This window comes from Arvicola amphibius, chromosome 6 (genome assembly GCF_903992535.2).
Source record: "Arvicola amphibius chromosome 6, mArvAmp1.2, whole genome shotgun sequence".
Classification (NCBI taxonomy): domain Eukaryota; kingdom Metazoa; phylum Chordata; class Mammalia; order Rodentia; family Cricetidae; genus Arvicola; species Arvicola amphibius.
The window spans coordinates 44,624,387-44,646,228 of NC_052052.2; the positions used below are offsets into that span (position 1 = coordinate 44,624,387).

General features: G+C 43.9%; 1 protein-coding gene across 9 annotated transcripts in view; it reads left to right on the top strand.

Moving 5' to 3' along the window:
* Positions 1-21,842, top strand: part of C6H1orf141 (chromosome 6 C1orf141 homolog) — a 61,106-nt gene that overhangs the window by 11,384 nt on the left and 27,880 nt on the right. For 5 of the 9 annotated variants that reach the window (XM_038332861.1, XM_038332868.1, XM_038332864.1 and 2 more), the window contains exons 2-4: positions 14,969-15,060; positions 18,298-18,455; positions 20,469-20,560. In XM_038332861.1, coding sequence (XP_038188789.1) covers positions 14,989-15,060; positions 18,298-18,455; positions 20,469-20,560 — 322 coding nt within the window. In that variant the 5' untranslated portion in view covers positions 14,969-14,988. Of the gene's footprint in view, positions 1-4,657; positions 4,834-7,420; positions 7,636-14,968; positions 15,061-18,297; positions 20,348-20,468; positions 20,561-21,842 lie in introns of those variants that run through there. The other 4 variants (XM_038332862.1, XM_038332863.1, XM_038332867.1 and 1 more) reach the window with 4 other exon arrangements.

Below are 21,842 nucleotides of genomic sequence, written 5' to 3' on the forward strand. Positions count from 1 at the left end.
AAAGAGAGGATTTGGGGGGTGATTTTGCAACTGTGGTCAGGAGATATATGGTGGTAACATTTCAAATCATATTTTAATTTTCAGCCGTCTAAACTTGGGTATGCTGCCACCAAGTGGTGGGATCTTCTCTAAGAGACCGTATTTGTCTCTGTCTTTATACTTTTTAAAATTTCATCTGATTGCACTCAAGACACACACAGAAAGGGGGAGGGAGATAGAGATCAGGGTGGGGGACACGGGGAGACAGAGAGGCAGAAAGAAACAGAGAAATATGCACTTTGTTTATTTGGGTCCCTGTGGCCACATCTGCCAGTGCCCACCTATTCCCCCTCAATCTACCCCTGAGGACACCTGGCACTTTCCTGAGAATTCCTCACATCACCAGGGTCAGCGTCATTCTTGTCACTGTCCCCAATCAAGCCTCGATCATCAGTGTCCACAGTTTAACAAATAATAGAATCCTGCTACTTATATGTTTTATTACTGGGTCTCTTGTATGATAAATACATAGAATAAATTGAGATCATGGTGTTCATGCTTTGGCTATGAGTATGACTAGTAAACTCCAGCCATTTTTTTCTTCCCTTTCCTTTATTTCCAGGGTGGTTTCTAAAGGTTGTTACCTGGCCAGAGGGGGGCTGAACCCAGGGCTGCGCCACTGCTGAACATGTGCTCTGCCAGTGCTACAGTCTGTTTCAGAGTCTTGCCCATGACGTGATCTCATCATTAAACCTACTTGTTTAAGCTTTTCATTTTCCCATTTTGATATATCATAGAAGGGGCATTCTCAAAATGTTTACCAAGAGAACTCTTGACTGAAAATTTAATCTGTTTTATATAACATTTCTGCCATTCCTGATCAAATACATGCTGTTTCCAAGGTATTACATATGAATATCTATCTGTGTGGTGTCTTCTCTCTCTCTCTCTCTCTCTCTCTCTCTCTCTCTCTCTCTCTCTCTTTGTGTGTGTGTGTGTGTGTGTGTGTGTGTGTGTGTGTGTATGTGTGCGCGCGCGCGCGCGTACGCGCTCCTGTGTCCAAGGCTGCTACTCGGGTTTATATAATGCTGCACTAATCTTACTATATACATCAGAAGCTTCTTGACCTTGTGGGTAAAAATGGAATTTTTTAACTTCATAAGTATTGAAAATAATTTTTCTTTAATACTCAAATATAAGCTGCCAATTTTAGTTCAGACCTGCAAGCTGCATATGAATTTTAAGCTTCTTATTACAATTTTCTCCGTTTCTATGAGAAACACAAAAGGAAGAAGGAATTGCAATAGGAGGCACAAAGCAACTGCCCTCCGTTCTCTCACGGTCATCTTCCCTCTCTAGGCTCTCTCCCTCCACTCCTTCAGCACAAGTTTTATGAGTCTTTTATGACTCACTTTGGCTTTGGGTGACTAGAGCATGAGGAGTGAAATGCCTTGGAGAGTAAGAATGCTTGTCTCAAGATGGAAAGCTCTGGAGATGGTTTCTATGGATACAAGATGCATTGTTATTTTAGCAAAGTGGGGCTGGGGAAACCAGCAAGCCTAAAGACAATGGTGCATAAATCTGGGTTGTTTGAGGAAGAACCAGCATTAGAGAAGTTCAGAGTCATCATGATTTGTCCTGTGGTAGGAGATGCTTTTCTGTGACCCCTGCAGATGGGTCTGGGTGAGGAGCACATTTCTGTAGCCCCTGGAGGCGGGTCTGGGTGAGGACCTCATTTTTGCAGCCCCCGTCAGGCAGGTCTGGGTGAGGACCACATTTCTGTGTCCCCTGCAGGTGGGTTTAGGTGAGGACCACATTCTGTGTCCCCTGCAGGTGGGTTTAGGTAAGGTCCACATTCTGTGTCCCCTGCAGGTGGGTTTAGGTGAGGACCACATTTCTGTGTCCCCTGCAGGTGGGTTTAGGTGAGGACCACATTTCTGCAGCCCCTGCAGGAGAGTCTGGATGAGAATCACTTTGGATGTGAAGTCTTGGAAAAGCACATTCTCGAATATATGAGAACAGAGGTGCAGATGGAGTCAACAGGCTTATCTGGGTTCTTTGAAAAAACCCTTTGCTCTTCCTGTACTGACTGAAATTTAGCGAGCTTTCTCAACTTTATTTCTGGTTTTGGCTTCTCATTAATGCACTTTAGGTGAGTGTCTGAGGCAGGTTCCCTGAAAGCTGTTTCCAGGGAGTATGTACTGGTAAGGCATGAGCGGCAGGACACACAAACAGGGCAGCATTAGTGGTCAGATTTCCAACTTACTGAGGCAGAAGCAATCCAGAATGGCTAGAAGGATATCTATTAACTCTTGTGGTAATTACGGCCTAATTACAGTTTGGCCTAGTAATTCTTTAAACCATTCTTTGATTGGTTGTAGAAAAATATCTCTCCTGTGTTATCCAGTGGTCAAAGGATGTCCCCAGGGCTAACCCTCTTACTCAGAGAATTGAAATAAAGGTTCACATAGACTTGTGAGAAGAACAAGAGAACTTTATTCAAAGCAAACCTATAGAACGGGTCAGAACCTCTGAAAGGGATGCCAGCGGGCCCCCAATTATTGTTTGGGGTTTTTCTTTGTGGGAGTCAAAGAGAAGGCTTTTGGTTGCTAAGAGGTCATAGGGCGATTTTCTATTTTGATTGACACATTGAGTCATAATTCATAATTCAAACCAAGTCAAGTCCCAGGCTGTTAAATTATGCCCTATGCCTGCCTGCTCTTAGGTGTATGTTGGTCATACTTGTAAAATCTTTTGATAGTTTTCTTTTGAAACATGAAACCTATTATAAGATTGGTAACTGGCAAATTTTGGTAAAGATTAAAACTGAAGAGTGTGAAGTCAGATGAGTTTGACCACTGGCCCACTGCATTCCTCTCAGCAATGCTAATCACTGCCCCGAGAAAAGATGGAGGCATATGATCCCAGAAAGGGGGAGTAGAGGTCTCAGCAGTGAACCTCTCTGTGAAGCTATAGGAAGCCGACTGCTGGGTAGATAGAGAGACATTTTCCTCAGTGGCGCAGCCACTAGACGGTTGCCCACAGTCCTGTGAATAAGCCCTCGCTCAGAAAGGGCACTAGGGAAGAGGAAGGGCACCAGCAAAATTTGGAGTGAAGCAAGAAAGGATAATGAGGGTGAGTGAATATGATACAAATATGTACATTGCTGAAAATGCTGTAATCTGTTGTGATATATAATGGATATATGCTAATATTTTTCCAATGTAGAGTAAGTTTTCTTTAATTAAAAAAAAATGGTGTGGGCTGAAGTATACGGACCAGGTTCATACTTCGATCTTTTTGAGGTGCTAGGATCCAGCATTCTTTGTCCATGCTAGGCATGCTCTCTGCCCTGGAATTACATCCCAGACTCTTTTATTTTTGTCACTATCGTGACGGTTAGAATACAAATGGCCCTCATAGGCCCATAAGGAGTGGCACTATTAGGAGGTGTGATTTTTTTGGAGTAGATTGACCTTGTTGGAGGAAGTGTGGAGGAAGTGGTCTTTGAGGTTTCAGAAGCTCAAGCCAAGCCTAGCGGCCCACTTCCGCTTCCTGATGCCTGCAGATCCAGATGTAGAATCCTCAGCTCCGTCTCCAGCACCACGTCTGCCTGCATGCCACCATGCTTCCCGCCATGGTGATAATGGACTATATGTCTGAAGTGTAAGCTTGCCGCAGTTTAATGTTTTCCTTTACAAGTGTTGTCGTGAGCATGGTGTCTCTCTGCAACAATAAAACCCTAACTACCACACAATGCCTCACCAGGTTTCCCAGTCAGCCCTTGAAAGCTCCCATTTTATCCTCCCGAGTGTCTGGGATTACAGCCTGATCCACCAGGTCTTACTCAAGGATGAGTTTGGAAATGACTTTTCTTCTTTTCTTTTTCATGAGAAAGCGTCAGAGACCGGGAGGGTAAACAGCAGACAGCTGTGTTTTCACAGTTCCGGATGCTAAACCATGGAAAGAGAGATGGGCAGGGTCAGCTTCGCAGGCACCCTCTGGGTATGCAGGCTTCCCCCGTGACTCCGCCCTGTGTCCATCAGAGCTGATTTTGTCTTACATGGCCGCCAGTCTTATGGACAAGTTGGGACCAAACACCCTAATTTTTACTTGGCCTCTTTGTGGGGGGGGGGGGCTATCTCCAAATATAATAACATTCTAGGGAACTGAAAGTTAGCGCTTTAACGTATGTGTTTGTTGGGTGGGAGGATGAATTTACTCTGTAACACGGACCATTTATCATCCTCGATTTAAAAGGAAGAAATTATCTAAAACCACACTGGAAATGTAAACTGAGGAAGTTACCTCATTAGCAAGTAGAAGTTAATTATTTGGCAAATGAAGGGATGGTCCACTTGCTGTAATCTCAGTAGTGTCCAGTAGAATGTATCAAAAAAGGAAGGAAGGAAGGAGGGAAGGAAGGAGGGAAGGAAGGAAGGAATAAAGAGAAAGGAAAAAGAACAGCCTTGTTTCTCGCCAGTTTTGTCTTCCATGCAGAAATGTTTGAACTGATAAAGGCACATAATGGAACCATCTTGATTTAAGCCTCCGTTTTCTGGGCAAACACTTCTACTGTTTAAGTGTTTAGAGATTCTTGGTTCTTCTGAACTCCCTCAACAGACATTTGACCTTGGGTTTTGCTTTCACTTCCAGTCCGGAGGTCAGGAACACACTGTTAAAATGAAACCGTGCCCTCAAAGATAGTTGTTTTCTAAAGCTCTGTATTATTTGATCATTACTCAGTCTCTAGTGGGCTGATGAGGGCTGCTCAGGTTTCCTTTGTGACCGCCTTTGAAGTGAGGCCTGGGGATCACTGACCAGGGAGTGATTAGGAGCTTGCTGCGCTCTAATGTAAGTTTTCTGTTTTGTTTATTAACCCCTACACCTAGCAAAAATTATCAATATCTATCTAGCAGTTAAACCATGTGATGGCTTATGCTTTTCGTTTTACTTATTATTTATTTATTTATTTATTTATTTATTTGCTTATTTTTAAGACAGAGTTTTTCTCTGTAACCACCCTGCCTGTCCTAGAACTCATTCTCTAGACCAAGCTGGCCTTGAACTCACAGAGATCCACCTTCTTCTGCCTCCCAAATGCTGAGATTAAAAAAACCTGGTGGTGGTGGTGCATGCCTTTAATCCCAGCACTCAGGAGTCAGAGGGAGGAGGATCTCTGTGAGTTCTAGGCCAGCCTAGTCTACAGAACGAGTTCCAGGACTGGCTCCATAGCTACTGAGAAACCCTTTTTCAAAAAAAAAAAAAAAAAGGTGTGTGCCACAGTGTGTGCTGCCACTGCCTAGCCTTGGCTTATGCTTTTAAGTCCCAGCATGTCAAGGCTAAGGCAGAAATCCAGCCTGGGCTATAATGTGAGACCCTTTCTCCTCCCTCCCTCTCTCTCTCTCTCTCTCTCTCTCTCTCTCTCTCTCTCTCTCTCTCACACACACACACACACACACACACACAAAGGAAAAAATCCAACAAACTTAAAACCATAAATCCATTTCCTTCAAAAACTATTGCACTGTTTAATATGGCAAAAACTATATTTCATAATTCCCCCCACTTGATATTTCATTCTCCAGAAAGAGGATCATCCTGTAGTAGCAACAGTCATTGTCGGTACACGGGGTGCCCACCTATCCTGCAGTAACACCAGTCATTGTAGGTGCTCATAAGAGTGCTCACCCATAAGACATTCTACTGGGAGACATCTCCAGATTAAATTGCGTTGTGCAGGTTGCATTTGAATGTAAAATGCTGAGATTCAGAGGAGAGTGGCTCAAGTCTCCCTGCAAGTCCTCCCTGAGGAAGAGATGAGTCAGATAGTGCATGGTTTTTATTTAAGGTCAGAGACATGATTTCTCTGTGTAGCCCTGACTGTCCTAAAACTTGCTTTGTATACCAGGCTGGTCTCAAACTCATGGAGATCCACATGCCTTTGCCTCCCAAGTTATAGGATTAAAGGCATGCACCAACAAGGCCCAGCTGAGAGTAACTCTCTTTAGGAGGAAGTCGCATGAAGGATGATAGGAGCACAAAAGAAAGAGAAGTCACCAAGCTAGTGAGGAGGCCAAGGGAAGGCTCACAAATGGGGGAAGCTTCACACTGGGATTTGGCAGGCTTATGGCCAAAACTCTTGAAGAGAGGACGTCCAAAGTAAGAAAAGAGCTAAGTCCAAGGACATGGCCAGGAACAGGGCAGGACGTGACTGGAGGAACGTGAGGGAGGTATTGTGGAGGATAAGTCAGAAAGGAAAGAGTCACATCTTGCATTGTCTTTTCTTGGATATTGTCTGAAAACCTGGGGTCCATTTCTCAGATAAGATGAAACGAGTCAGGGTTCGTGGGCTAGAGCTGGGCCTTATCATTGTTCTATTAAAGGCAGAGTGCTTGGGTGGCATGTTGAATGAGCAATATTCCAAAGATGAGGAACACCGTTAGAGGCAGGCAAATTAGCGGGGTAGGTATGCTGCAGGAATCTGGGGATGGAGGGCAGAGACCTAAAGGGCTGGAGGAGGATAAGAAGTCAAAGCAAGGATGGAAAGAGCTTTTCGTGTGTGTGTGTGTGTGTGTGTGTGTGTGTGTGTGTGTGTGTGTAAGAGCACAGTTCAGGAGGCTGACCCCAAACTCTCAAGCACCGATCCTGCCTCAGCCTCCCAAACTGCTGGGATTATAGGCCTGAGCCACCATGCCTGGCCAATGTGTAGCCCAGGCTGGCTTCGAACTCGTGATCCTCCTGCCTCCGCTTCCCTCAGCAAATCCTACCAGCGTATGCCACCACATGCTGAGTGGTGGTGGTGCACGCCTTTGATCCCAGCACTCAGCTGGCAGAGGCAGGGGGATCTCTGTGGAATTTGAGGCCAGCCTGGTCCACAGAGTGAGTTCCAGGATAGTCAAAGCTACACCGAGAAAGCCTGTCTCGAAAAACCAACAACCAAAACCCAAAATGAAAGGGGGAGGGCACAGCCCTGCTGCTCGTGGAACCGTGTGATAAACTCTAGGTGGGTTCTAACCCCAACCGTCTGGAAGGGTGGCTTTGTGACATGTAAGAACCCTACATTCCAGAGAAGACCACCAGCCCCAGAGCGTAAGGGTGTGGGAGAGCTTTAGCCAGAGCTGTGCAGATTTCAGAAGCAAGTACATCTCTCCCGCCCCGATTTATATCAGCAGAAAGAAACGTGATGACAACTACTGACCGCAATACTACAGTTTGTTGCTGAGACGCCAGTGTGGAGACACGGGGATCCTGAACACGGTGTTCCTGCTCGGTTGTTACAGGACACTCAAGGCCTGCACGTCAGTCTCATAACACAGAGCTTAGTTTTTACTCCCAGAACAGAAAAGATAAACAAGAATTTGGTCTAAAATTCAGCATACTACCGTGAGTCAGATAGGAACGGAAAGGAAGCAAGATCACAGGAAGTCGTTGTACGGAAGATACGAAGTTACACGATAAGAACAAGCACTAACTGATTGTGAGGCTCTGGTCATTTGCTGAGATCTGAGAAAGTGGGTGTGAGTATAGCCAAAGGAAGCAGACAGACAGACAAATGCAGGTCTATTGTTGATCACACTGTGGCAAGAGACGGTCTGTGGCCCAAGAAGAACAGCAATTGTGAAACAGGAATCCCACAGGCCTGGCATCTAACTAGTAAGTCGATCCTCACTTGGTTTTACTTATCAGTTATCTTCCCACCTATATCTGCATGATTAAACTTTATAGCAACCCTGTGACTTCCACACTGTTATTGTTTCAGTTTTTTTTTTTTTTTTTTTTTTTTTGGTTTTTCGAGACAAGGTTTTCTCTGTGGCTTTGGAGTCTGTCCTGGAACTAGCTCTTGTAGACCAGGCTGGCCTCGAACTCACAGAGATCCGCCTGCCTCTGCCTCCCGAGTGCTGGGATTAAAGGCGTGTGCCACCACCGCCCGGCTTGTTTCAGCTTTTTAAATGGACCACACAGAACAGTTAAGCAGCAAGTCCACCTCATACACAACCGTGTGGCTGCACTCATAGCTCAGGCAGGGTCCTTCTCACGCCAGGGGTTCTTTGGAGGACACGGATGCCATTTGTGTGGCACATACGTTTGGAGGGTGGGGAGAAGGAAAGGCTGCCTTAGTTGCTTGGTTGGTTTGTTAGTTTGGTTTTGTTTGGTTTAAATTTTTCTTTTCTTCTTGAGACACTGCATAACGTCTACCACCTCTCCAACTACTCCCAGGCCCCTCAACTCCCCCTAATGCAACTCCCCCTTGACTTCATAACTTGTTTTATTATTACCGGGGTGTGAGTGAGTGTGTGTGTGTGTGTGTGTGTGTGTGTGTGTGAGAGAGAGAGAGAGAGAGAGAGAGAGAGAGAGAGAGAGAGACTACAACCTACTGAGTCTGCTTAGTGCTGCTCATGTGTCAAGTGTTTGTCAAAGTGAGCTGAATATGGACTCTTGTAAATGGAGACTGCTCGTTCATTTCCCAGCCGCCTAGACCCAAATAATCACACAGAAGCTATATTAATTACAATGCTGTTTGGCCAATAGCTTAGGCATATTCCTAGCTAGCTCTTATATCTCAAATCAACCCATTTCTATTTATCTGTGTATCACCATGAGATTGTGGCCTACTGATAAAGTTCTGGCATCTTTGTCCTTCGGCAGCTACATGGCATCTACTTGACACTGCCTTCTTTCCTCCTCTATCTCTGCTTGGATTTCCTGCCTTGTTATATTCTGCCCTGCCATAGGCCAAAGAAGCTTATTTATTAACAATGGTAATAAAACATATTCACCGCATACAGAGAAGAATCCCACATCAGACTTTGTTGATGTCACTCTCCCTTCATTTTTTTTTTCATTTTTTTTGAATTGATGGATTGGTCCCGAAGACCCTCAAAGGGGTCCTGTCAAAAGCAAGAACGTTGCCGAAGGCCAAAGGCAATCATGGCATTTACAACTATCCTTTTTCTTTCTGGCAGCTATCACTTAAGTTGTGGGGGTATTAGAGATTCAGAAATGAATTAGGTGAGGTTCCTGCCTTCAAGAAGTACACAGTTCAGAGGGGGTTGTCAATAGGCTTTCTTCTGCACGCAGACAGTTCTGCAAATCATGGTCCACAGGAACTACTTCCTATAGAGGTGTTGCTTAATGGAAAGAGTGGGAGATTGGCCCTATAAACAGAATATTAAGAAGTAACAATTAAAAGAGGATGAATACACATGAGAAGCCCCAGTTGTTTCTCATGGCTGGGGAATCAAGCATGTGTGATCACAGGATACTGAATTCAGAGGCCACACTATGAACCTTGCATAATAGAGCAAGGAGTTTGATGTTGTTTAATATGTTTTTGAAGAAATTGAAGCTTTAAGTAGGAAGACTAATCATATTTTTCTTGAAAAAATGAAAATATATGAAGAATAGAATTAATTCATCAGATATATGGAGGAAATTTTAAACTATTGCAGTAATCCAAGCAACAGCTTCCAGACTCTTAAACTGAGGTTACAGTGGATAAAACAGGAAGAGCTAAGAAGAGATTTAGGCTAGGTCTTCTGCTGGATAAAGCGATTGCACATACTTACATGGAGGAACTTCTCGACTAAAGTGGAAACCAAATCCAGGTCTGGGGAAGACCTGCATCAGAATAGCACTTAATAGATAACCAGAGTCCAGCAATCAATAATTGATGGAGCTGTGTGCTGAGAACGCTTGACACCAGTACATCCCACACACCCCAATTAATGCCTAGACTGGAGACTTGAGAGTCGAATGCTTGCCTAGTTCAGTTCCCAGGAGGAGAGGGAGAGGATTCTTAATCTTCACTCCCTGGGGTTTTACTTTAGAGATCTAAGGGGACACCAGAAAATTTGTTTTGGCAGAAATTTCTGTCCTGCCCAGTGCCGCAGCCATTCAGTCCCAAAATAATACACAGAGGTCTACATTAATTATAAACTGGTTGGCCTATTAGTTCAGGCTTCTTATTAATTCTTACATCTTAAATTAGCCCACTATTCTTGTCTTTGTTAGCCATGTGGCTTGCTACCTTTTATCAGTGAGGCATTCTCATCTTGTGTCCTCTGTCTCTGGGTCACAACGGCAGACTCGTCTTTCCTCTTATTAGCTCTGCATTTTTCTTTGTTCCCCTCCCTGCTTCTTCCCCCACTTCAGTTCTCCCCCAAGGTCGCCATGCTCCCAATTTACTCAGGAGATCTTGTCTTTTACTACTTCCCATGTAGATTAAATCTATGTAAGTCTCTCATAGTGTCCTCATTGTTGTCTAGGTTCTCTGGGATTGTGGTTTGTAGGCTGGTTTTCTTTGCTTTATGTTTAAAAACCATTTATGAGTGAGTACATGTGATAATTGTCTTTCTGTGTCTGGGTTACCTCACTCAAAATAACGTTTTCTAGCTCCATCCATTTGCCTGAAAAATTCAAGATGTCATTATTTTTTCTGCTGTGTAGTACTCCATTGTGTAAATACACCACATTTTCCTAATCCATTCTTCGGTCAAGGGGCATTTAGGTTGTTTCCAGGTTCTGGCTATGACAAACAAAGCTTCTATGAACATAGTTGAGCACATGTGCTTGTGGCATGATTGAGCATCCTTTGGATATATACCCAAAAGTGGTATTACTGGGTCTTGAGGAAGATTGTTCCCCAATTTTCTGAGAAATCACCACACTGACATCCAAAGGGGCTGTACCAGCTTCTATTCCCACCAGCAATGCAGAAGTGTTCCCTTTACCCCGCAACCTCTCCAACATAAGTTGTCATCAGTGTTTTTGATCTTGGCCATTCTTACAGGTATAAGATGGAATGTCAGAGTTGTTTTGATTTGCATTTCTCTGATGACTAAGGATGTTGAACATTTCCTTAATTGTCCTTCAACCATTTTAGATTCCTCTGTTGAGAGTTCTCTGTTTAGGTCTGTACTCTATTTTTTATTGGATTATTTGTTCTTTTGAGGACCAATTTCATGTACTCACTCATAAGTAGTTTTTAAACATAAAGCAAGGAAAACCAGCCTACAAACTGCAATCCCGTATAATTTAGATAACAGTGAGAACACTAAGAGAGACTTACATAGATCTAATCTACATGGGTAGTAGAAAAAGATGAGATCTCCTGAGTAAATTGGGAGCATGGGGACCTTGGGGAGGGTTGAAGAGGGGGAAAAGCAGGGAGGGGAATAGAGAAAATGTAGAGCTAATAAAAATCAATAAAAAAGAAATATGAGACAGAATATAATAGGTGTGATCATGAGCATGTTCGTCTGCCACAACAGCGCATGTATAAAATGAGGAGGCATGCTGCACCATATCTTGTTGGTTGTGACTTTGACGCGGGGAAGGCACCAAAAGTAGAACACAGGACACCTCAATCTAAAGCAGAGGTTCTTGTCAGGCAGTGGTGGCACACGCCTTTAATCCCAGCACTCGGGAGGCAGAGGCAGGAGGATCTCTGTGAATTGGAGGCCAGCCTACTGGTCTACAAGAACTAGTTCCAGGGCAGGCAAAAAAGCGACACAGAGAAACCCTGTCTCGAAAAACAAACAAACAAACAAATAAATAAATAAAGCAGAGTTTGTCAACCTCCCTAATGCTGAAACCCTTTAATACAGTTCCTCATGTTGTGGTGACCCCCAGCCATAAAATTATTTCATTGGTACTTCATAACTGTTATGAATTGTAAATATCTGACATGCAGGGCATCTGATATGCAGCCCCAAAAGGGTCATGAGCTACAGTTTGGGAACTACCGCCCTAAAGAGACCTGCTTTCTTCCTTAGCATCAGCAACCAGCAGATCTTAGCGTTCTTGTGCCATTTGTCCCTTTCTCCAGCTGGGAAGACTATTCTCTTCAATGTGATAATTGACCTTCCTATTTCTCACTGAGAAGGGTCTGTCTCTACTAAAAGACATTTTGGCATATTCACTTCGGTGATGGAAACAGGAACCCAAATTCCATCCTTGTTTCTCAGACACAAGATGACCTGTTCCTGGCTCTACAAGAAAATCTGTAGTGTCCAGAGAAAATATTTGTCTCTTTCAAAACCTTCCCCTGCCTTACAGCAGGAGATCCTTAAAGCTTGCAACATCCACAACGAGCTGACACCTGGATCCACATCTCCCTCTCCCACCTGTAGGAGCCTAAGCTTGTGTGGATTGGCACATGGCCCATGAGGCCTCCCTGTCCTTCCTGAGCTTATATGGGGAAAGACTGCCATCTGTCTGTGTCCCCTTGGCCCAGAATTTTCCAAGCCTGAGTTCTTTGTCACATTGGTACTTTGGCCTGGCCATAGTCTCCTCCCTAAGGGAATCCTCCCTTACTGTGTTTTCAGTACTGAAAACATGGTCCCCAGTGTAGTGATATGCGAGGTACTGAGGTCACTAGGGGGCCCTGCCACAGAGGGAGTTTGTATAGTTCTCTTGAGACCAGTTAGATCCTACAATGGGGCAGATATAAAAGAGCAACATTGGATTCTGCCTTCCCTCTGGATTTATGTCTGACATCATGGTTCTTGTACCGACTGTCATCATCCTGATACCGTTTGCCACAAGGCCTCACTCAGAGATTATGGAATCCCCAAATCTTGGACTTCAGTTCCCAAACTATGACCTAGATAGGTGAGTCTCTCTCCTTCATAAAGCATTCAGTATGAGGTATTTTGTCACAGCAACAGAAAGCCATCAATTAACCGTCGACTGGCACTGAGTCCACTGAGAAGGTAACGGGGAGGGAACTATAGGAAGCATCAATAACTCGTCCTTGGAAAAATATCTTAAGGCGGGGATGCCTTTCCCACGAATGCAGGGGATGTGAAGAGAAGAGTTGGAGTGTGGGAGTGTCAGAGGAACCAGGAGGAACTAAACTGCCTACTTAAAATACCCCTTTTTGGGTGAAACAGATCCACATGAGGCCCAGAGGCTCAACATTTAAAAATCTAGTCTGGAAGGTGGAGAGAAGGCTCGGTCGATGGCAAGAACACATGCTGTGCAAGCACAAGGACCTGAGTTCAAATCTCCAGATACATAAATAGCCGAGCATGGCTGTACTCAATCTGTAACTCCAGCACTGGGGCATGGGGAGAGGTGGGGAATCACGGGGGCTTACTGTCCAGCTCTAGTTGCAGTGTCTCAAGGGACGAGTGCAGGGCATGATGGAGCAGGACACTTCACTTCCTCCTCCTTTGGCACTCATGTACGTATTGTGCATACATCACCCACATATTACACACACATGCGTACACACACACACACATACACACACCAGTTATGCAAGCTCTTGGGCCACCAGCTCAGTTACACCTTTGACATTTTTAGATCTTATCCCAACAAGATGAAAAACATCCTTCCCAGCCTCCTGGCTGCACTCAAAATGCCTCAGTTTGTGTCCACTGGGTGACGAGGTAAATATCAGAGTCTGCCCACACAGAGGTGAATTGGAATCTCAAAAGATCTGAATTCATCCTATTTGATTTATATGGAGATTTTACACACACGCACACACACATACACGCATGCACACACATACGGGGGGATTCATAGTTGGTACAATATTTGTTGAAGGAAAAAAGTAGAAAAAATTAGAAGAAATGAAGTACCAAAGAGTGTGAACCATTGCGTTTCAAGCATGGCTGTCCCTCGTAATACTGATTGGCTAATGTCCAGTACAATATGGGAGAAATATGGAAGAACTTTTGAGCTAGAAGGAAGTTCAGTATTAACACTGACTGGTGTTCTTTATAAACACTGGTGAGCTCAGACTTCAGCGAGCCATGGTAATTTTTACACTTCAGTGCCACTGGATCCCATTCAATTCACTAAGCAAAAACATGCAATCGTCTGTCCAAATTTAAAAAAAAATAAATGTAGCAGGGAGTGCTGGGTTACCAATTTTGCATTCATTTTTCTTCCATTTTCTTGTTAAAGATTGTGTGTGTGTATGCTAGCATGTTCACTTGTGTGTGGATGCATGTTAGGGCAGCACACCCGTGTGCATATATGTATGCAGGCTAGAGATGGATGCCAGAAACTATCTGCCGTATTTCTTGAGAAAATATCTCCCAGTCAAGCCCGGACCTCACCAACAAGGCTACTCCCACTGACTTGTTCTGGGGATTACCTATTTTCACCTTCTTGATTTAGAATTACAGGTGGCTAGCACACCCACCCAGCATTTCTCTGGGATCTGGGCATCTGAACTTAGGTCCTCGGGCTTGTTGGCAAGTGCTTTAACCACCGAGTCATTTTCTTAACCTCCAGTACTGGATTCTTGCCTCAACTTTACCAGTAAGCATTTGTAGCAAACTGATAAAGTCCTGTGTGACCTTCAGTTTAATCATTGAGAAACTGGGATGAATAAGACCAGACTTTGATGCCTGTCCAGCTCACATGCCTCATTTGAACCCCAGTGAGGATTTTCAGATTGGCTGCTTCTCAGTGCCTCCTAAGTGCTGTGCACCAATGGACCGATTTAAGTTTAGTTAACCGTAGGCAGCTGAGGTCTTTGCAGTCTTTTCATTTAAATTATATCATGCAGGCTGGAGAGATGACTCGGAGATTAAGAGCCTGGCTGCTCTTCCAGAGGACCCGGGTTCAATTCCCAGCATCCACATGGCAGTTCACAACTGTCTGTAACTCCAGTTCCTGGGAATCTAAAACCCTCACACAGACATACATGCAGGCAAAACACCGATGTTCATAAGACAAAAATAAATTATTTTTTAAAAATGAATCGAATTATATCATGACGGCCACCTAGCCTTATTTTCATAGGAGAACGTCTGGCTCTCATGTAACAGCTTGAAGTTCTAGGGCTTTTTCCTGTTAAAAAAACAATTGAGTGCATTTATAATTCTGTGACTGATTGTGTGGCCAACAGAGCTCTGAGATGTACCCAGAGCAGTAGTAGAAAGGGACTCTCCCCTTATGCCTAAATAACCATCGTGTGTTTGGGTCTGAATTGAATCTTATATTTTTCTTCTTCCCTTCTAAACAGGAATGATTTGACAAAGGAGGATGGAAAAAATCCTGCAGCAGTTAGATGCCCTGGAAGAGGATGCGAGGATACTTGCAGCCATCAGAGCAAAGGTATAGGAAGTGGACGTTAATAACTATGATACTCGCTAAAAAGTTAACATTTCAGATAAGATTTTTACTTTATAATTAATGATGCATTAATATGACAAATTCATTTATATCTCCATATAAATGTCTTTCAACTCTGTAAACAGAACAGTTGAAAAATCACATAGATAATAAAAGACTTATTAAGTAATCAAGGATGTAACTCAGTTGTAAAGAACTGGCCTAGTATACTGGAGGCCCCAAGGCTACAAAAAAATAAAATAATAACAGCAGTGATAAAAACTAACTATACAAGATCACTTCTAGGTAGTTGTCAGGTGCCAGGTCACCTATGTATCAAAACTTTACTTTAGAAAGTACTGCCTCCCAACCACTAAATACTGCTACCCACAGTTGTTACCAATATGCTAAGTGTATACAAAGTTACTTAGTGGATACATGGAAAGCACCAAGTCCTGAAAGCACCCCTAATCAGAAGCTATGTGCGATTCACAGCCGCTGGACCAGGGAAAGATCAGTTTTCTTCAATGGAGTGACCCTGCAGGGCAGGCCTCAGACTCAGGAGTAGTCAACTGGTCAACACAAATTAGACTATATTTATTTGTGTTTTTTTTGTTTTGGTGTTGGGTTTTTGGTTTGTTTTAAGAAAGAAAGAGGCAGCCCAGCGGTGGTGGCACACACCTTTAATCCCAGCAATCAGAGGCAAAGGCAGGTGGATCTCTCTGAGTTCAAGACCAGCCTGGTCTACAAGAGCTAGTTCCAGGACAGGCACCAAAGCTACAGAGAAACCCTGTCTCAAAAAAGCCCCCCACCACCACCAAAAAAAGAAAAGAAAGAGGCTGGGTGGTGGTGGTACATGCTTTAATCCCAGCACTCAGGAGGTAGAAGCAGAAGCAGGCAGATCTCTGTGCGTTTGAGACCAGCCTGGTGTACAGAGCGAATTCTAGGACAGGTTCCAAAGCTACAGAGAAACCCTGTTTGGAAAAAAAACAAAATAAAACAAACAAACAAAAAACCAGAAAGAAAGGAAGGAAGAAAAAACATGAAGTTGTAGGTCTCAGTGGATAAGAGGAAAGAATATGATCAAAATATAGTATAGAAAATCCTCAAAAAATAAATAAAATTTTAAAAAGGGAAAGTAACATTTGGCATTGTTACTGAATTAAGAATAACTGAACTATACAGAAACAAAGCAAACTAAATAGGCAGGACTCAGAATTCAAATCTGGTAAAGACCCAGATTGGTATCTGATGTCCATTCCTATTCAGCTTTGTGGAATGGGCATCAAACACTGCCTCTCAAAGCCACATTTCCCTCAGTCATGCCTACCTGGCCTCTGCTGTCTTCTGGTCCCTAATATATGGGCACCCGAGCTGGCAATAACTAACTTGTAAGTGCCAGTCCATCAGGAACCTGCTTCGCTCTGATTTCCTCAGATCCTTCAGCCCTGGTCTGAAGGAGGAATGAGTAGCTCTATTACCCAGTTTCCCTGCTTCTACTGCACACAGACTTGCCCACCCTGTGCCCCTTGACCTCTAAAGCTAAGTAGTGAGACACTCTTTTCCTTACCTAGAAGTCTTTCCTGTTGACGCCACTCAAATACTATCCCCTGCTTGTCAGAGTTTCCTACGCTGTGCCCTTTTGATTCCTATCTGCATGCTGAACTGTGGGGTTTCCTTTGAGTCAAAACTCAGACCTGAGGGCTTTCTTCTGCCACTCACTCCTCTCTTCTTGCTCGCTAACCTTCTCCTATGTTCCAAGTCTCTGGTTCCCAGGGAAGGCTGTATGACAGATCTAGCTTGTACTCTTCTCCTACAGAATCCTCCCCACTGTGAAAAATACCAAGTCAACACCTACACTTCATTCTTTGATTTCATTTTTTTCTACCACATCAGAGGCTAGTGTTGAGGTTTGCGTCTGCATCCCTTTTTCCCATGGGAGTTTCTTCCTTACGTGGGTAAGTTCATTTTGGCTGAACAGATGAACCTCGGTTACAAGCGCAGACCATACAAGTGATGCCATGCCCCCCGTTCCCATCATACCCATGTCATTTCCAAGGATTGTAATATATCATCTTATCCATTACCCAGTTGGAGAGCAGCTCCGTACTTACGTCATAGACTTCAGTCATCCAAGAGGAATGTGACCACCTTTCACGTAGAGAAAGATGATCCCCCTGGGATATCTTTCAAGGATGCTGAACTCTCCGATGGCTCCATCCTGGTTACATGTCTTATCACACATAACAGGAAACATGCAACTGAAAGTATAGTGTCTCATACCACACAGGAAAGACAGCCATGTCAGGATTGCTCCACCCTCAAATGGATCAACATCAATATTACCCATCACAGGTGGCATGTTGCTTCACCTCTCCAAATCATATTTGCTTGGTGGTCCCTGTGCAGATGTGAGTATCTGGTTCTTTTCTGGAGAGACACAGCAAATATCTGCTTATCACAGTTGGTGCACAGACAATAGATCAAAAAACTGGCGAACCAATGAGTTTATTGGGGTTTTTATGAGAGCGTGCATAACTCATATATCACCAAACAGCCCAACCCAGCATTGATGATAACACATAAAAGCCACATCTCTGGGTTCCCTTCCCAACTTGCAGGTGGCTCCATAGAAGAGGCTCCTCTTCCCCAGCAGTTGGTTACAACTTCTATAACTCAGGGTGGGACCTTAAAAAATCTTTAACTTTCTGAACTTCCCAAGTCTTATAAATTTCATGAGCTTCCTGTCTTCCAGCCCTCCCTCTTCCCTCCAGGCAGGAAGGTTTCAATTCAGAGGAAATGAGCAATTTTATAGGTCTCTCCTTAAACTCTAAAAATTTAGGGTTAGAAGGGCTCCTGCATGGTTATGGAGTGCTGCTTTTATTAAATGGATGGGGAAGGCATCATGCATGTCACACAGGAAAGGTACAAGGCTCTTTTCAGATTTTAGTGTATAATGTTTTCTGTCTTTAATTTTAAATCTGAAATATTTTCCATTATTCCCTTACATATGAATTCTCCTCTCTCTGTGTGCTCGCTCTCTCTCTCTCTCTCTCTCTCTCTCTCTCTCTCTCTCTCTCTCTCTCTGTGTGTGTGTGTGTGTGTGTGTGGGAGAGAGAGAGAGAGAGAGAGAGAGAGAGAGAGAGAGAGAGAGAGAGAGAGAGGTTAACTTTTGTTCTTGCTATACAGAATTTTGCCTGTAGGAAGAGCGATTACTTTTTCATTTTGGCTTCATTGCAGAAAGCCGAAATTCAGCTTGAACAAAAGAAAGAGTCTTTGACCTCGCCCCTGCTGTTCGATCTTCATATGGAATCTGAAGGCACCACCACTTCATCTGTACTTAAGACAGGAGCAGAGATCAGAGAAGATAAGTCATGTGGCCCTAAGAAGTCAAAAACGTAGCTATCATAATTCTGCTGAACATTTTAAAGCGCTGTGTTTGCCTCAGACTATCTGATACTGTGAGAAACTAAAACTTGCCCAGCATAGTGGCTTCCACCTTCCATCTCAGCTCTAGGGAGGCAGTGATTCGTGCTGAAGGGCTCTGATATCCTCCCGAACAAAGCCCGCTCTTCCCCTATTTATTGAACAGCAAAGTACGGTATTGGAAAGGGATGAGGAATTTCTGTCTTAACAGTTTTATACAGCAGTCGCTTCATTAAGGACGATACCGGTTTTCTGACAATTTGGGCTCAGTAGCACACAAGGACACAAGCAGATATCATCACACATTACCAGTCTGTACCCACATGTTGCGTTTAGCATTTGGGGAGGTTGAAGCATTGATTTCAATATTCTGTTGCTTCAACAAACGGTCTTGGGTCCTTCCAGCACATCTTACACACACACCTTGCTTGGGAGTCAGGGCCATGAATGGGCAATGGAAGAGAAACGGGGACCATGATACTCTGTGGAGCCAAAGCACAGTAAGTCTGAGTGCAATGCTTTTGGTTTTGCTTTTTTAAAGGTCAGTTTATTTCCAACAGGTTGAGTATAGCATAAATGAATGCATTGTTATAAATGGTCTCAAAACATAAATTAACTTGGTTATGGTTTGAGAGTTTGGTCTGTAAGGCAAACTTCAAAACGCATTTCTTAGCAAAACCATCCCCACAGTAGGATATGAGGGGTTGGTGGTCTAATTTTCAATCTGAAGTTGAAGGTCTGAGAACCTGGGGGAAGGTGGGAGCACTTGGAGTCTTGGAACGGAAGGGTCAAGGGACCTAGAACTCTGGTACCCAAGAACAGCCAGAGATGAGTGCATCATTTGTGGAGGAGGGAGAGTTGATTTGTTCTATTTATAATCCCAGAGGATTTAATGGCACTTGACTATACTGCGAACAGATCCTTTTCAGTCCACCAACTCTTGTACCTACCTAGTCTAGAAACACCCTCACAGACCTACCTAGAGAGAATTATCTACCAGTTCTTTAGGTAATCTTGGATTCAGTCAAAGTGGCACCTAAAAAAACACTTAGCCACCATACTATTAACCAGGGTTGTTTGGGTCAAAATTCAGGTTCTCCTAACCCTAGCAAGCTAGGCTCAGCCACTCATCCTCAGTACACCATAAAGAAATGACATCAGGAGGCAGAGAAAGCAGGGTTGTTCACTGTGGCCACATTGAATAAATTGGGAAATAAGTAAATAGGTCCAGGGGCATGTAGTCCTCACACACACACACACGCACGCACACACACTCACACACACACACTCACACACGCACACACACTTTCAGAGTCCTGACATAGAATTTAAATTTAAATAGAGGGCAAGGGGCCTGCCTAGCTAAGCACCATGGTCCTGCCTATCCTCACTGCTTCTTCCCCAGTGTGCTCCTAGCGGTGACAACCTGTAGGCACTGTGCTGAGTCTCTTTCTAAGAAACCAGCTCGTCCTCTGGCTGGTGCAAGGCTTCAGTCCTCTCCTTTGCTCAGCATGGGACTTTTTGAGACATTTCAATTATTCAGAGTCCACCATTTCAAAGAGTCTGGTACAAGTTTCCATCCTTAGAACATCTGTGCTCCTCTTGGGACAGTTGCAATACCTAGAATAGAGAGCTCGGAGTGAAATTCTCTACGTAACACACAGGTGCTGTCATCCTGTCTGATGTATGAGCTGTCCCTGAGTCCGTATGTCCTCACTTCCATTCAGATCTGCCCCCCAAATCTCATGGAACCAAGTTCTGATGTGTGTCCTGGTCAGCTTGTGAATACTGGCACCCCGCATGCCCTCATTCCTGCCCTGGAAGTAGATCTGTCCAGTCCCCTCTACTTGGAATTCCCTCTCCAGTCAGTCTCGGTTTTCTGCCTTCAATCTGTAAAATGAACATGCTTCTCCAAATTTGAAGCTTATATCTGTTTTGTAAATTTTCTGACCATTTCCCTTCAGAGTAAATTTTATTTCTTCCAGGCACGTATCTTTCAAATGTACGCCTGAACACGGAAGTGACTTTAAAGAGTCAGATTCATCTGCTCTTGCAACAGATGCAAACTACGAAGAAAGTAAGTCAATGGGGAATGCTGTGTATAATATACTCACTTCTCCTTACAGTTACTAGTGGGTGCAATTAAGAAGTAACTTATTAATTACTTTATTCTCCTCCATCTACTGTATAATCACAAGTGTGCACACATATACCACACACACACACACACACACACACACACACACACACACATTTAAATGTAATCTCACCTTCTTGCCCAGACTGGACTTGAACTCCTGGACTCAAGAAATCCCTCTGACTCATCTTTTCAGGTAACTGAGACTCCAGGCATACACCATCATACCTGGTTCACAAATACATTTTTATAAATATATTTTTATGTTTATATGGTTGTTTCATTTATTTTTCTGGGGAGACAGGAAGAAATAGCAATGACAGCAGACAGATAGGGTACCAACAGACCAAGAAAAATAATTTCATTTAAGTCGAGTCTGATAAATTAAAAATCCATTCAGATTATTTCCATGAGTATACATGGTGAGGGCTTGCTTACAGGAACCTGGATAGCTTTTGCCAGGATACCATCAGGAAGTCCCTGCCCCAGCAGCTACTGAAGAACCCTAACCCCCAGTCAACCTTCCCACCTTCTGTATTTGCTGGCACCCCTTCTTCCCAGGCCGTGTACACAGGAGCAAAATTATGTGCATCTAGGGGCAGGGGTAGGGGGAACGGAGACTGGAATCTCACCTGAGAGCCTAGTGACCTTCGCCTCCCCTAAGTAGGAAAGTTAGTAGCTTTCACTGTAGACTCTGACTGTATTGTCTTCACTTCCTTACACACAGAAGGTCAAGTCATCCTGAGTGTCAACACAGCTTTTGCTGAGTCATGATGGCCAATGGTCAAGTCATGCCTAGAGGAAATAGTTCTGCTATGGGACTATTTGTCTTTCTTCTAGAAAGAAATGCCAACTTCTCTTTCAACTCAACCCTAAGACTTTCCTTGCAGCTAAAAAATAAAAGTCAAGTATGAATAGCTTGTTTAGTAGAAGCACACTTACAGGATTAGAAATTTTAGGGACCTGGGGTCCCAGACCTGCTACTTTTTGCTTTCCTCTGTCATTGTTACCCTGGTGGGGTACGCTGTCATCACCCTCCTGGACGGAGGCTTCTTGGCTCCACTCTGCCCCACAATGCCTTCTGTCTGTGTAGTGCTCTATAAATTCTCTAAATGTGTGTTTACATGCCACGCATGGTCTTTACTCTCTCCATTCCTCCTTAAACATCAGCCTGCTCCAGGCAGGATCCCTCTCTCTCTACTCAGCTTAAAGGGCACTGACC